This window comes from Mus caroli, chromosome 7 (assembly GCF_900094665.2).
Source record: "Mus caroli chromosome 7, CAROLI_EIJ_v1.1, whole genome shotgun sequence".
NCBI lineage: Eukaryota > Metazoa > Chordata > Mammalia > Rodentia > Muridae > Mus > Mus caroli.
Genome location: NC_034576.1, coordinates 47,774,304 through 47,786,344, shown reverse-complemented (window position 1 = coordinate 47,786,344; position 12,041 = coordinate 47,774,304). Strand labels below are relative to the sequence as shown.

Sequence of the window (12,041 nt, the reverse complement as noted above, 5' to 3'; positions counted from 1 at the left end):
CCTCGAACTCAGAAATCCGCCTGCCTCTGCCTCCCAAGTGCTGGGATTAAAGGCGTGCGCCACCACCGCCCGGCACCTAGAGTGTTTTCAGCCTCTGAGACTTACTGTGAATAAGCTCACCCTTTCTGGTTCTTTCTGAGCTCTGGCTGGCTCATTCAACTCAGCTGTTGTGGCTCAGACTCCTCTCCAGGCTGACTGCTTCAATCTGGCCTCTCTCAGTTTTCTCTTGAATTGCTCTGTGTGGCCTCAAACTAACTCCAGCAATATGTTCTGGTCTTCTGGCTCCTTCTCACTCTCTGGTTCATTCTGTCATCACCTCTGTCTAGCTTGTTCTCTCTTCAGCCTGTCTCTGTACGACTGACCCACTGACCCAGTAACCCTGCCTCTTCTTTTTTTTCCTCTCCCACTCTGCTCTAAGTAGTGTCCCTTTCCTGTTCTTGTGAGACTTGGGCATATCCTATCCTGTCAAATCTTTCTCTGATTCCTCACTTTGTCTGCCACTCAATTAGACATCCCTTTCAAACATGGGTGCTTCCTTCTGTGAACTAACTTGACCCTCACTGTCTGGGACTTTCTAGCCAGAGGGATTAAAGCTGTGTGCTAAGGGCTGAGCCACACAACCAAAAACAGGTATTTTCAGTAAATAACACAGGGGGTTCCCAATGTAATCAAATATCCTGCAACAGAGAGATGTCTAGACAGTTCCAAGTGTGTACTTCAAGGATCTGAGTTCAGTTCCTAATCCTTCTCCTGGTCTCCCCAGGCACCTGCATGAACATGCAATATACCCCTCATATATGCAAGTAATTGAAAATAAAATCCTTTTTAAAAACCCAAAACAAAGTAATTAAAACATGGAGTTACCGTATAACTGGGATTCCAAGTCCGGTTTTATTAATACACTCTGGACTTCTCTGCCTGTCAGATCACAAATATCATATACAGCACACTGATGTGGACTATTCATTCACACATTTTTTTTTTGTTTTGTTTTGTTTTGTTTGTTTGTTTTGTTTTGTTTTTCGAGACAGGGTTTCTCTGTGTAGCCCTGGCTGTCCTGGAACTCACTCTGTAGACCAGGCCGGCCTTGAACTCAGGAATCACCTACCTCTGCCTCCCAAGTGCTGGGACTAAAGGTGGGCGCCACCACCGCCTGGCCTCATTCACACAACTTATTCTGTAAAAATATCACTTTGTGTGCCATGGCCGGGCTGGGAATGAGAACAAGCAGGTGCCAGTTCCCTGGGGCTGGCAGTCTCCAGAAGCTGAGATTAGGGGGGAAGGCCGGTAGTGCTCCGCACGCTTGGGGATGACTTGACTTCCCGATCTTCCCTCTGGAAAGAAAAACAGACGCAAAGCTTTGAGTACTACAACTACCTTGTGAGGGTTAAACGACAGGACGGTAACCAGTGCAATACAGCTCAAACGTAAGCACTGACTCTGTCATCCCTGGCTAAGTGTCACACCTCTTCCTGCTGCGCGACCATGGGCTGTAGGGAGCCTGCCTAGCACTCCAGTGAGGTCTCAGGGCCTGCCTTAGTCTGAGTGGTGGCCTAGCATATACAGGGGCTGGGTTCCACCTCCAGCATCACAATTAATACAATGAAAGGCCTTTCAAAAATATGTTTTAGAGCCCGGCGTGGTGGCACACGCCTTTAATTCCAGCACTTGGGAAGCAGAGGCAGGCGGATTTCCCAAGTTCGAGGCCAGCCTGGTCTACAAAGTGAGTTCCAGGACAGCCAGGGCTATACAGAGAAACCCTGTCTCGAAAAACAAACAAACAAAATGTTTTAATATATGTGTCTATGTGAGTGTGTCACATGGGTGCAGGTAACTGCAGAAGTCAGAATTACAAGTGACTGTGAACTCTCATGTTACCAAGTGCTCTGCCACTGAGCTACATCCTCAGTCCCTAGGACCTTTTAAAAGTGAGTTTGCCATTAAAAACACAACCCACTGGGTAGTGGTGGCACAGGCCTTTAATTCCAGCACTTGGGAGGCAGAGACAGGTGGATCTCTATAAATTCCAGGCCAGAGTGGTTTACAGAGTGAGTTCCAGGACAGCTAAGTCTACAGAGAGGAACAAACCAAACCAGTATCTTCTTTGGAAAGATACAATGAGGATTAAGAGCCTGTTCCCGTGACAGTTACAATGGCTGTCATTTCTGCAGCACCGCCTTCCCACCAGGCACTATCACTTCTGCAAAAGCTTGGGCTTGGTGGCATTGAGAATCATGCTTCTTTTCCCAATGTTGGAAAGAGGCACAGGGAATATCTGCTCAGGCGATCCGGGTGAAAGGTGTTCCTGGAGGGCTGTGAGGTCATCTAAATGAGACTGACCCTGTCTTTCATGCCCCTGTCCTCAGGAAACTGGACGCCTTCATCTATGACGCAGCAGTGCTCAACTACATGGCCCGAAAGGATGAGGGCTGCAAGCTGGTCACCATCGGCTCCGGCAAGGTCTTCGCCACCACTGGTTATGGCATCGCCCTACACAAGGGCTCCCGCTGGAAGAGGCCCATCGACCTGGCGCTGCTGCAGTTCCTGGGGGACGGTGCGGCTAGGCTGGGCATGCTGTCCTACTCTGGAAGAGGGGAGGGCTGGCCCTCGGTCCTGGGGAGGAGGGTCTTCAAGATTGGAAGGGTCTGAGGCCTGGTTTCTGTATCTGAGGTGAGCATGCTCCTAATAAGTGACTCTGACCTCATCCTCAGATGAGATTGAGATGCTGGAGCGGCTGTGGCTTTCAGGGATCTGCCACAATGACAAAATCGAGGTGATGAGCAGCAAGCTGGATATCGACAACATGGCAGGTGTCTTCTACATGCTCCTCGTGGCCATGGGCCTCTCCTTGCTGGTCTTCGCCTGGGAACACCTTGTGTACTGGCGACTGCGGCACTGCCTGGGGCCCACCCACCGCATGGATTTCCTACTGGCCTTCTCCAGGGTAAGAATGGGAGCGAGAAGGCAGGGGAGGCTCCTGCAGAGAAGGGGAGTGGGAAAGTGAGAAAGAGGCGTCAGACATAACTAATGGGGATCGCGGGCAAGGCCCAGTGCATAGGGAAGAGGTCGTGGGTACAGGCAACCCGCTGACCCCTCACCATCTCTCACAGGGTATGTACAGTTGCTGCAGCGCTGAGGCTGCTCCGCCGCCGGCCAAACCCCCGCCACCGCCGCAGCCGCTGCCCAGTCCGGCGTATCCCGCCGCTCGCCCACCCCCTGGCCCCGCACCCTTCGTGCCCCGAGAGCGCGCAGCCGCCGACCGCTGGCGCCGGGCCAAGGGCACAGGGCCCCCGGGGGGCGCAGCGCTAGCCGACGGCTTCCACCGATACTACGGCCCCATCGAGCCGCAGGGGCTGGGCCTCGGCGAGGCGCGCGCGGCACCGAGAGGCGCAGCCGGACGCCCACTGTCCCCACCCACCACACAGCCCCCGCAGAAGCCACCACCTTCCTACTTCGCCATCGTGCGCGAGCAAGAGCCGGCCGAGCCCCCCGCCGGCGCCTTCCCGGGCTTCCCATCTCCGCCCGCTCCGCCCGCCGCCGCAGCCGCCGCCGTCGGGCCGCCACTGTGCCGCCTGGCTTTCGAGGACGAGAGCCCTCCCGCGCCCTCGCGCTGGCCGCGTTCTGACCCCGAGAGCCAGCCGCTGTTGGGTGGGGGCGCGGGCGGCCCGAGCGCGGGGGCGCCGGCCGCACCACCGCCGCGCCGCACCGCGCCACCACCGTGCGCCTACCTGGACCTCGAGCCTTCGCCTTCGGACTCCGAGGATTCGGAGAGCCTGGGCGGAGCGTCGCTCGGTGGCCTGGAGCCCTGGTGGTTCGCCGACTTCCCCTACCCGTATGCTGAGCGCCTCGGGCCGCCGCCCGGCCGCTACTGGTCGGTCGACAAGCTCGGGGGCTGGCGCGCTGGTAGCTGGGACTACCTGCCCCCGCGCGGCGGCCCCGCATGGCACTGCCGCCACTGCGCCAGCCTGGAGCTGCTACCGCCACCACGCCATCTCAGCTGCTCGCACGACGGCCTAGACGGTGGCTGGTGGGCGCCTCCGCCTCCACCCTGGGCTGCGGGGCCACCGCCCCGGCGCCGGGCGCGCTGTGGTTGTCCTCGACCGCACCCGCACCGCCCCCGGGCTTCGCACCGTGCGCCCGCCGCCGCGCCGCACCACCACCGACACAGGCGCGCGGCTGGCGGCTGGGACCTCCCGCCGCCCGCGCCCACCTCGCGTTCACTGGAGGACCTGAGCTCCTGCCCACGGGCGGCCCCGACGCGCAGGCTCACCGGGCCCTCGCGCCACGCGCGCCGCTGTCCGCACGCTGCGCATTGGGGGCCGCCCCTGCCCACCGCATCTCACCGGAGACACCGGGGCGGGGACCTGGGCACACGCAGGGGCTCTGCGCACTTCTCCAGCCTGGAGTCCGAGGTATGACGCGGCTCCGGCCCCCCCCACCCCCGCCGCCCCCTCGGTCAGCGCAGGCCACGACCCGAGGGGACGCGCTAAGTGGACAAGACCCTCATGGGTTGGGAAGGACAGAAACGGACCTGGCCGGACCTCGCCTGGAGCAGCGTCCTGCGCCCCACCCCCTTGCCTTGGGGGAACTATGAGCCAGAGGGGACTCGGTCGCCCAAATCTCACCCATCCTGAGAGCAAGGGGGCGGGGTTCTTGGAGCCCACCGACTCTTTTTTTAAAACCCGAAAAGGGCTTTTTAACGTCACCTGATTGGCGGGAGGTGTGGGGGGGTCACGCCGCGCCCCACCCCTACGCTCCGGGCCATGGCCCTCACATCACTGTGCAGCTCCCTAGCCCCAGACACACCTCTAGGGGAGCCTGTTTTTAACCTTTCATTCATCAGGACTCAAAACTGTGAGACGCGTATGCCAAACTGTGACTCCAGACCTTGGCCCCGCCACACAGAAACCCCTGACCCCAGACTGTGACTTCCAACACCTAAAATGATCATCTGACCCCAGACTGTGCCCCGACCAGACTGTGACCCTTCATGTCAGACCTCGATGACCCCTCCCTTTTAGATCCTTGTTGGTTCTGACCTATGACCTCTCCTCCACAAAAGTCCTACCTTCACCTGTCTCCCCCCACTCACCAACCACCCCAGATGCCACCAATCACATCTTCAAGTCCAGCCCTTATTTGTGACCCTTCAGTGATGATCCAGCAGACACTCCACCCCCAGGTCTCCTTTCCCAGATTTCAGCAGGGTCTGAGGCTGGGCTGAGAAGAGGGTCTGGGAGCCCACACCTGACCTTTCCTCCCCTCTCCCGCTCCTACACTGCAGTGTTTGGAATAAAACCATGTTTTTACGCCTCCTCAGTCCAAGCCTGAGTTCTGTGTCTGTCTCTTAGGTCCCTTCAACTTCTCTGGAGAAAAATGGAAACTGAGAACCGAGTCCTTAGGGAAGACAGTCAGACAACAGAAACTGGGCTGGTGGTGTAGCAGAAGCAGGGTGTTGTAATATTCATAACACCCTGAGTTCAGTCCCCAGTCCTAGAAAACAGGAGATTGGGGAAGCACAGTCAACCCCAGGAAGCGGCAAGAGTCCAGGGGAGAGGGGTGGAGAGGTGACAGGGCAGAGACAACACCCCTAAAAGTAGTGGTACAAAAAGGGATGCACAAATTAGGAACAAATCTAGAGACCTATTCCTTGCTACTGGCAAGAATGATTTGATGGGTTATTTTATGCAAATGGATAGTGGCCAACCCACGCCTTGAATACCCTTAATCTCACCAGTGAGGATCTGTTTCCAATATTTCATTACTCCAATTAACCAAAACTCGGGTGTACATGGGTAGATAAAGAGAGCTGACTCAGTTGTAGCAGCAGCCTCAAGAGAGACTTTCTGATTAAGTGCCTGCTGACCAGAGCTGCCCTGGGAATGCCTGGTTGGGAAATGGACTGCCCCTGGAGGATAGATCCAATCCACTAACTTATACATAATGTCCAGCCTGTCTACCCTAAAGCATTTTGAAATAATTTAAAGCCATCATAACAAGGAGAGGAGAAGAAATCGGCCTTAAAGGTCCTCGGGGAACAGAAGCCCAGTCTCCTTGCCAGTAAGTGCTCGTTTACATACATGAATAATTAACTAAATGGAAAGACAACCCTGGGAATGAAAGGTGGAAGATGGAGAGGGCTCTGAAGCCGAGGACTTCTGTAGAACTACAACTCCCAGAAGGTCTTGCCACTGCTGCGCGGAAGAATTCCCCAAGGTCACACGAAAGACAAAATTGCTCCTAATATAAGTCTTCTCAATGAGCCAGGACGCGGTTACTTTGGGGCGCTTTACCTTCTTCTGGCTGGTTCACAGGTTTCCAAGGTAACAGTACAGTGGGACGGGTCTTAGACGGTGGGAGGTGAAACCCGGAAGTGACGCTCTCACTTCGCGTCCGGGCAAGAAGGTTCGAAGATGGCGGCGCGCAAGGGCCGGAGTCGCACGTGTGAAACCGGGGAACCCATGGAGGCTGAAACCTGCGACCCAGGATCCGAAGGCCCATCCCAGGTCTACCTGCCCGGCAGAGGGCCGCCAGTGGGCGAGGGAGAGGAGCTGGTAATGGATGAAGAGGCCTACGTGCTGTACCATCGTGCACAAACTGGTAGGCAGGGGGGCCTGACTCTCGGGTCCAGGGAAATGAAAGGCCTGTCTTGGGGCCTAGGGGACGAAGGGTCTGGAGTCTGAGGATTGTGACCCTGCAGACTGCCGGCCTTTGGAGGAGGTGGAGGCCGAGTTCCCAGTCTCTCGTTCTGCAACTCTAATCTCCCCGTCCATCCCTAGGCGCCCCTTGTCTCAGCTTTGACATAGTCCGAGATCATTTGGGCGACAACCGGACAGAGCTCCCTCTCAGTCTTTACCTGTGTGCGGGAACCCAGGCGGAGAGCGCCCAGAGCAATAGGTGAGACCCAGGACCTTTGCAAGACATCCACCAGGCCCCACGCATTAGGGCTCCCTGCTAATGCCAGACCTAAAAGTCTGGGACCCCAGCCTCCCTCCTCCTTCAACATCCCGGCACTCAGTTTCTAACCCGCCTTTGCTTCCCCAGACTGATGATGCTTCGGATGCACAATCTCCATGGCACCAGGCCGTCACCCTCAGAGGGCAGTGATGACGATGAGGAAGATGAAGAGGATGAGGAGGAGCAGAAACCACAGCTGGAACTGGCCATGGTTCCTCACTACTGTGGCATCAACCGAGTTCGGGTACAGTCTTCCCAGGGGCTTGTTAAGGATACTCTGCAGCACACCCCTCCCCCTTGATCCAAATGTCTCTCAGTACCTCCTCCAGCCCCGCAGCTTCTCTCCCTCCCGCCTCATTTTCAGACATTCTCACTATATGAGCTGATAAACAGATAATAAAGGCTGAAACAGCTCCTGATTGTGGTGTGAAACGCAAGGGTGTTACTGAGCTGTTGCTTAGGGACTGAGGCAGGATAGAATGAGTTCAGAGGCAGCTTAATGGTAGAGCGCTCGCCTCAAGTTCCATAAATAAAGCACTTTATGATCAGGTAGATGACTAAAAAAAAGGGAGACGGTGTACAAGGAGCATGTAGAGCAAAAGCTGGCCCGAAGCTGGACCTGTATCTGTTAGACCTGTATCTGTTACATTATCCCCAGAAGGTTTAGCCTGTAGACAGAAGCTCTGGGCCCATGAACATAACATACTAGTGGGAAAGGGAACAGGAGAAAGCTGGTAAGTATGTAGTTTGTTACAAGACGCTGGGCGTGGTAGTGTAAGGGCGTTCCTAGGGTGAGTTGCTTTTTTGTAAACGGTGAATTTGAGGAGGACTGGGTAAGTCGGTGTTCTTGGACTAGAGACCTGCAGCAAGTGTCAGGGCTGGGGTGTCTGTGGAAACAGATTTGCAGAGAAGAAAAATGAAAGTGCCAAGACCCTTGGGTGCACCTGGCACACATGGTTCAGAATCTCAGGGGAAACTGGAGAGGCGACTGTGTGTGGAGCAGAATAGACAAAGCGGGGACAGTGACAGATGTGCAGGGTGAGCGCCTGGAAGACTGGTCGCTTTGCTCTTGTGGGCTAATGTAAGACTTGGTTTCTACTTCAGGAGAGATTAGGAAGTGGAGGACGTAAAGTAGAGGAGTGACTGGTCTGGTACTTGTTTTCGGAGGCTCCCGCTGGCTTCTGTGTGGAAAATTGACTGCAGAGATCCAAAAGTGTTTGATTACATAAGGAACAACTCACGGGAAGGGTGGCACTGGCAGTGGCCACAGTACAGGTGGTTAGAAAAGTTTGAGAGGCGCAGCGTAGATGGGTGTGAGGAAGGAGACAGCCAAACATGGGTCTCAATGTTTTAGACTGAAGGTGAATGTTTTAGGGTTACTATTGCTGTGATAAGATGCGGTGACCAAAAGTAACTTAGATAGGAAAGGCTTTGTTTGGCTTACACTTCCACATCACTGTTCATCGCCAAAGGAAGTCAGGACAGGAACTGAAACAGCAAGAATGTGGTGGCAGGGACTGATGCAGAGGCCATGAAGGGGTGCTGCTTACTGGCCTGCTTGTCATGGCTTACTCAGTTTGCTTGTTTCGGTCTTTTTCATATTGTTTTGTTTGACAGGGTTTCTCTGTGTAGCCCTGGCTGTCCTGGAACTAGCTCTGTAGACCAGGCTGGCCTCGAACTCAAAGATGTGCCTGCCTCTGCCTCCCAAAGTTGTGTTCCACCACTGCCCAGCTAAGCTGTTTTCTTATAGAATCTAGGACGGCCTGCCCAGGGCTGGCACCACCCCAATGGACTGGGCCCTCCTAATTAACAAAGTGTCTTACTGCCTGCAGCCCTATGTCACTGAGGCTTTTTCTCAATTGAGGCTCCATTCTCTCAGATTACTCTAGTTTATGTCAAGTTGACATAAAACTAGCCACGGTGGAGATGGTCAGAGGAATGTGTTGTCTATGGTAATAGGGCAGTTTAAGGATCTTGGAGTGACGGTAGAGGGGGAAGGATGTGAGAGCGGTAGAACCCGCAGTGTTTTCTAGAACTCCACTGGGAGCTTGAGCTTCATCCTTTTGCTGTTTCTGTTCCCAGAGCCAGGAGGTGATCTGGCCATCAGCTGGTCTGGGAGCACATAGTTTCCTCTTACAAAGCTGTTTGGGAACTATATTTGTCTGTAGACATGCCAAGGTTATAGTTTTGGGGGTCTATTGTCTAACCTTAGGCCTCTCCCCTCTTTGTTTTGTGTACCCCTCTGGCAGGTATCTTGGCTTGGGGAGGAACCTGTGGCTGGAGTATGGTCAGAGAAGGGCCAAGTGGAGGTGTTCGCACTGCGGCGGCTCCTGCAGGTGGTGGATGACCCCCAGGCCCTGGCCATCTTCCTCCGAGATGAGCAGGCCCGAATAAAACCCATCTTCTCCTTTGCTGGCCACATGGGAGAGGGCTTTGCTCTTGACTGGTCCCCTCGGGTGCCCGGTGAGTTTGGATTTTCTCATGGTTCAGGGAGGATGGGTCGTAGGACTCCTGGAAAGGCAAGAAGTGCCTTTCCCTCCAGGTGGGTAAGGTGGCTTCCTAACCCTTGTCTAGGCCGCTTGCTGACTGGTGACTGTCAGAAGAATATCCACCTCTGGACACCCACGGAGGGTGGTTCCTGGAATGTGGACCAGAGGCCGTTTGTGGGCCACACACAGTCTGTGGAGGATCTGCAGTGGTCACCAACTGAGGACACGGTGAGGAAAGGCTGGAGGCCTAGACATGTAGGTCTGATGGGGATGAGGGCAAGCTAGGAACCTGAACCCTGGCTTGGGAGGGAAGGGGACCCAAACTGGGCCCTGATCAGACAAGGAGACAGTGAATGATGGTGCAGCCTGTGGGTTGGGGCATCTTTCCAGTTGTAACTTGTTGGACCCTACTTAGGTGTTTGCCTCCTGCTCCGCTGATGCCTCCATTCGCATCTGGGACATCCGAGCAGCCCCAGGCAAGGCCTGCATGCTCACCACAGCCACTGCCCACGATGGGGATGTTAATGTCATCAGCTGGAGCCGCAGGGAGCCCTTCCTGCTCAGCGGGGGGGATGATGGTGCCCTCAAAGTCTGGGACCTGCGACAGTTCAAGGTATCTTCCCAGCTGGGTTCCTAAGGGCTGGGAGGCTCTGGGCATTAAATCCTGGTGAGGAGGTAGACACCGCAGGATGTGGGTATGAGCAGAGGGGTCACTCCCTCAACCCTGCGTATCTCTCCCCTTCTCTGTTCTATTCCTGAGACTTTTGAGCACTCGATACATCTGTCTCCCTTTCACACGTGGCCCTGCCTGCTTTCTTGCTGCCTGCACTGGGAAGTACCCAGTGTTTTTGCCCCCACACCAGCTGGGCAGTACAGAGACTGTAACTGTCATTTGCCCATTTAGCAGAGATACAGCTGACCACATAGCCCATGGCCTTGGGCTGCTGGGAATTGTAGTGTGTTTTAGTGTGCTTCAGCGTTAGTTGGGATTTTGAGCCCCATTCATTCCTTATAGGAAAGGAAACTAAGACATGGAACAGGAGCAGAGGTGACATCACAGCTAAGTTAAGAGCTGATCAGTATTCTAGGCAGGTGGAAGAGGCATTTCCAAGCTCTAGCGGAAGCCAGGACCTGTCCTGGCGCCAGGCCTTCCCTGCATCACCATGACGTCAGCCTCTTCCAGTTTCATTAGTTCTATAGAGTCTATAGAGTCGTCCTGGGGAAGCTTCCAGAGGGAGGTGCAGTCCTCCATGCCAAACGAACGGCCCCAGGGACTTGTGTTCCTAGCACCACTTCTTCTAACTTAGGTGCTGTCTTTAGGTAGCATCAGGGAGCTTAGGGAAACTGTTAAATTCCTGTTAAGGCTTCAACCTTAAAAGAACAGCCAAGCATGTGTTGGAGGGACCACCCCTCTGTTCTTGTTATAGGCAAAGAATGGTGCGGCATGTTCAGGGACATGCATGGGCAGGCTCCTGTCACCTTGTTAGGAGGCTGGTTTGTATGAAACCTTCCAGCAGCCCAAGGATAAGTCATCTTACCTCTGTCCTTTCCCTGTGTTTCTTTCCTGGGCCCTGGCTTTGTATGGGTATAAGAGGGGCTTCTGAGACCGAGTCTGGTACTCACACTGAGGTCTGACTCCTACACTCTCTTGTAGTCTGGCTCCCCTGTGGCCACCTTCAAGCAACATATGGCCCCCGTGACCTCTGTTGAATGGCACCCTCAGGACAGTGGGGTCTTTGCAGCCTCGGGTGCTGACAACCAGATCACACAATGGGACCTGGCAGTTGAACGGGACCCAGAGTCGGGGGAGACAGAGACAGACCCTGGGCTGGCGGCACTCCCCCAGCAGTTGCTGTTCGTGCACCACGGTGAGACTGACCTGAAGGAGCTACACTGGCACCCGCAGTGCCCGGGGGTCCTGGTCAGCACCGCCCTGTCAGGCTTCACCGTCTTCCGCACCATCAGTGTTTGAGGTGGCCAACACTTGGCCTCAAGACTTGGCTCCACATGAGAACTGGATCGGTTAACTTGGCAAGGATCGTTAGGCCTGTAGACTGCACCTCAGAAAGGAAGACTTGTTCAACTGGCCTATGTGGACGGAAGGAACGGATTCTACTGACCTGGTATCTCTAAGGATGTGGATTGACCCTTGGCTCTGCCTTACACCAAAGACTAGGTGCAGGCAAAGATCCTTGCCTGTACCAGATACGGCCTCAGGATGAGATTTTTGTCAGTGTTGACTCCTGGCTTGACCCCAAGGACCTCTGACCGGGGACCCAATTCTGGCTGTTGATCAACTTTGGGAACTTTAAGGGTTTTGCCATAGCTGGGCCAAGTCTGGGTCTGTGTCACTCCAGTGGAATTTAATTCTCTCTTTGCCTTCTGGCCAGTTAGATTTGGTTGAGATCCAAGTAGGGAGCCATCTGGGGTGCCCTCCTGTGCTGACCACTACTGTACTGGAGGAGGGTCTGGGGCGTCTGCTGCAGTAAAGGACCACAATAAGGCTCCAGACACCAAGCTACAAGTCCTCTGAGCTTCTTTGCTGTGAGAAACCTAATGGTGGTAGGGAGGGGTTTGGTATAGAGCTGTCCCCTG

At 54.9% G+C, this 12,041-nt stretch overlaps 2 protein-coding genes across 2 annotated transcripts in view; both read left to right on the top strand.

The window, feature by feature from the left end:
* Grin2d (glutamate ionotropic receptor NMDA type subunit 2D) overlaps positions 1 to 4,418 on the top strand; it is a 37,407-nt gene extending 32,989 nt beyond the window's left edge. Inside the window, exons 11-13 of the mRNA XM_021167257.1 lie at positions 2,367 to 2,554; positions 2,712 to 2,944; positions 3,111 to 4,418. Coding sequence (XP_021022916.1) covers positions 2,367 to 2,554; positions 2,712 to 2,944; positions 3,111 to 4,418 — 1,729 coding nt within the window. The remainder of the gene's footprint in view (positions 1 to 2,366; positions 2,555 to 2,711; positions 2,945 to 3,110) is intronic.
* A 1,951-nt stretch (positions 4,419 to 6,369) lies between these two features.
* On the top strand, positions 6,370 to 11,963 carry Grwd1 (glutamate rich WD repeat containing 1). The gene is made up of 7 exons (XM_021167256.2): positions 6,370 to 6,600; positions 6,780 to 6,897; positions 7,045 to 7,201; positions 9,207 to 9,420; positions 9,532 to 9,674; positions 9,862 to 10,059; positions 11,101 to 11,963. The coding sequence occupies exons 1-7, from the start codon at positions 6,414 to 6,416 to the stop codon at positions 11,416 to 11,418; spliced, it is 1,335 nt and encodes a 444-aa protein (XP_021022915.1). The 5' UTR covers positions 6,370 to 6,413; the 3' UTR covers positions 11,419 to 11,963.
* Positions 11,964 to 12,041: the final 78 nt, after the last annotated feature.

Excerpts from the sequence above, each read along its gene's own strand:
- Grwd1 (XM_021167256.2), top strand. The coding sequence starts at position 6,414 with ATGGCGGCGCGCAAGGGCCGGAGTCGCACGTGTGAAACCGGGGAACCC. Across the intron at positions 6,601-6,779 it reads GTACCATCGTGCACAAACTG|GCGCCCCTTGTCTCAGCTTT; the intron begins GTAGGCAGGGGG and ends GTCCATCCCTAG. Across the intron at positions 6,898-7,044 it reads GAGAGCGCCCAGAGCAATAG|ACTGATGATGCTTCGGATGC; the intron begins GTGAGACCCAGG and ends TTGCTTCCCCAG.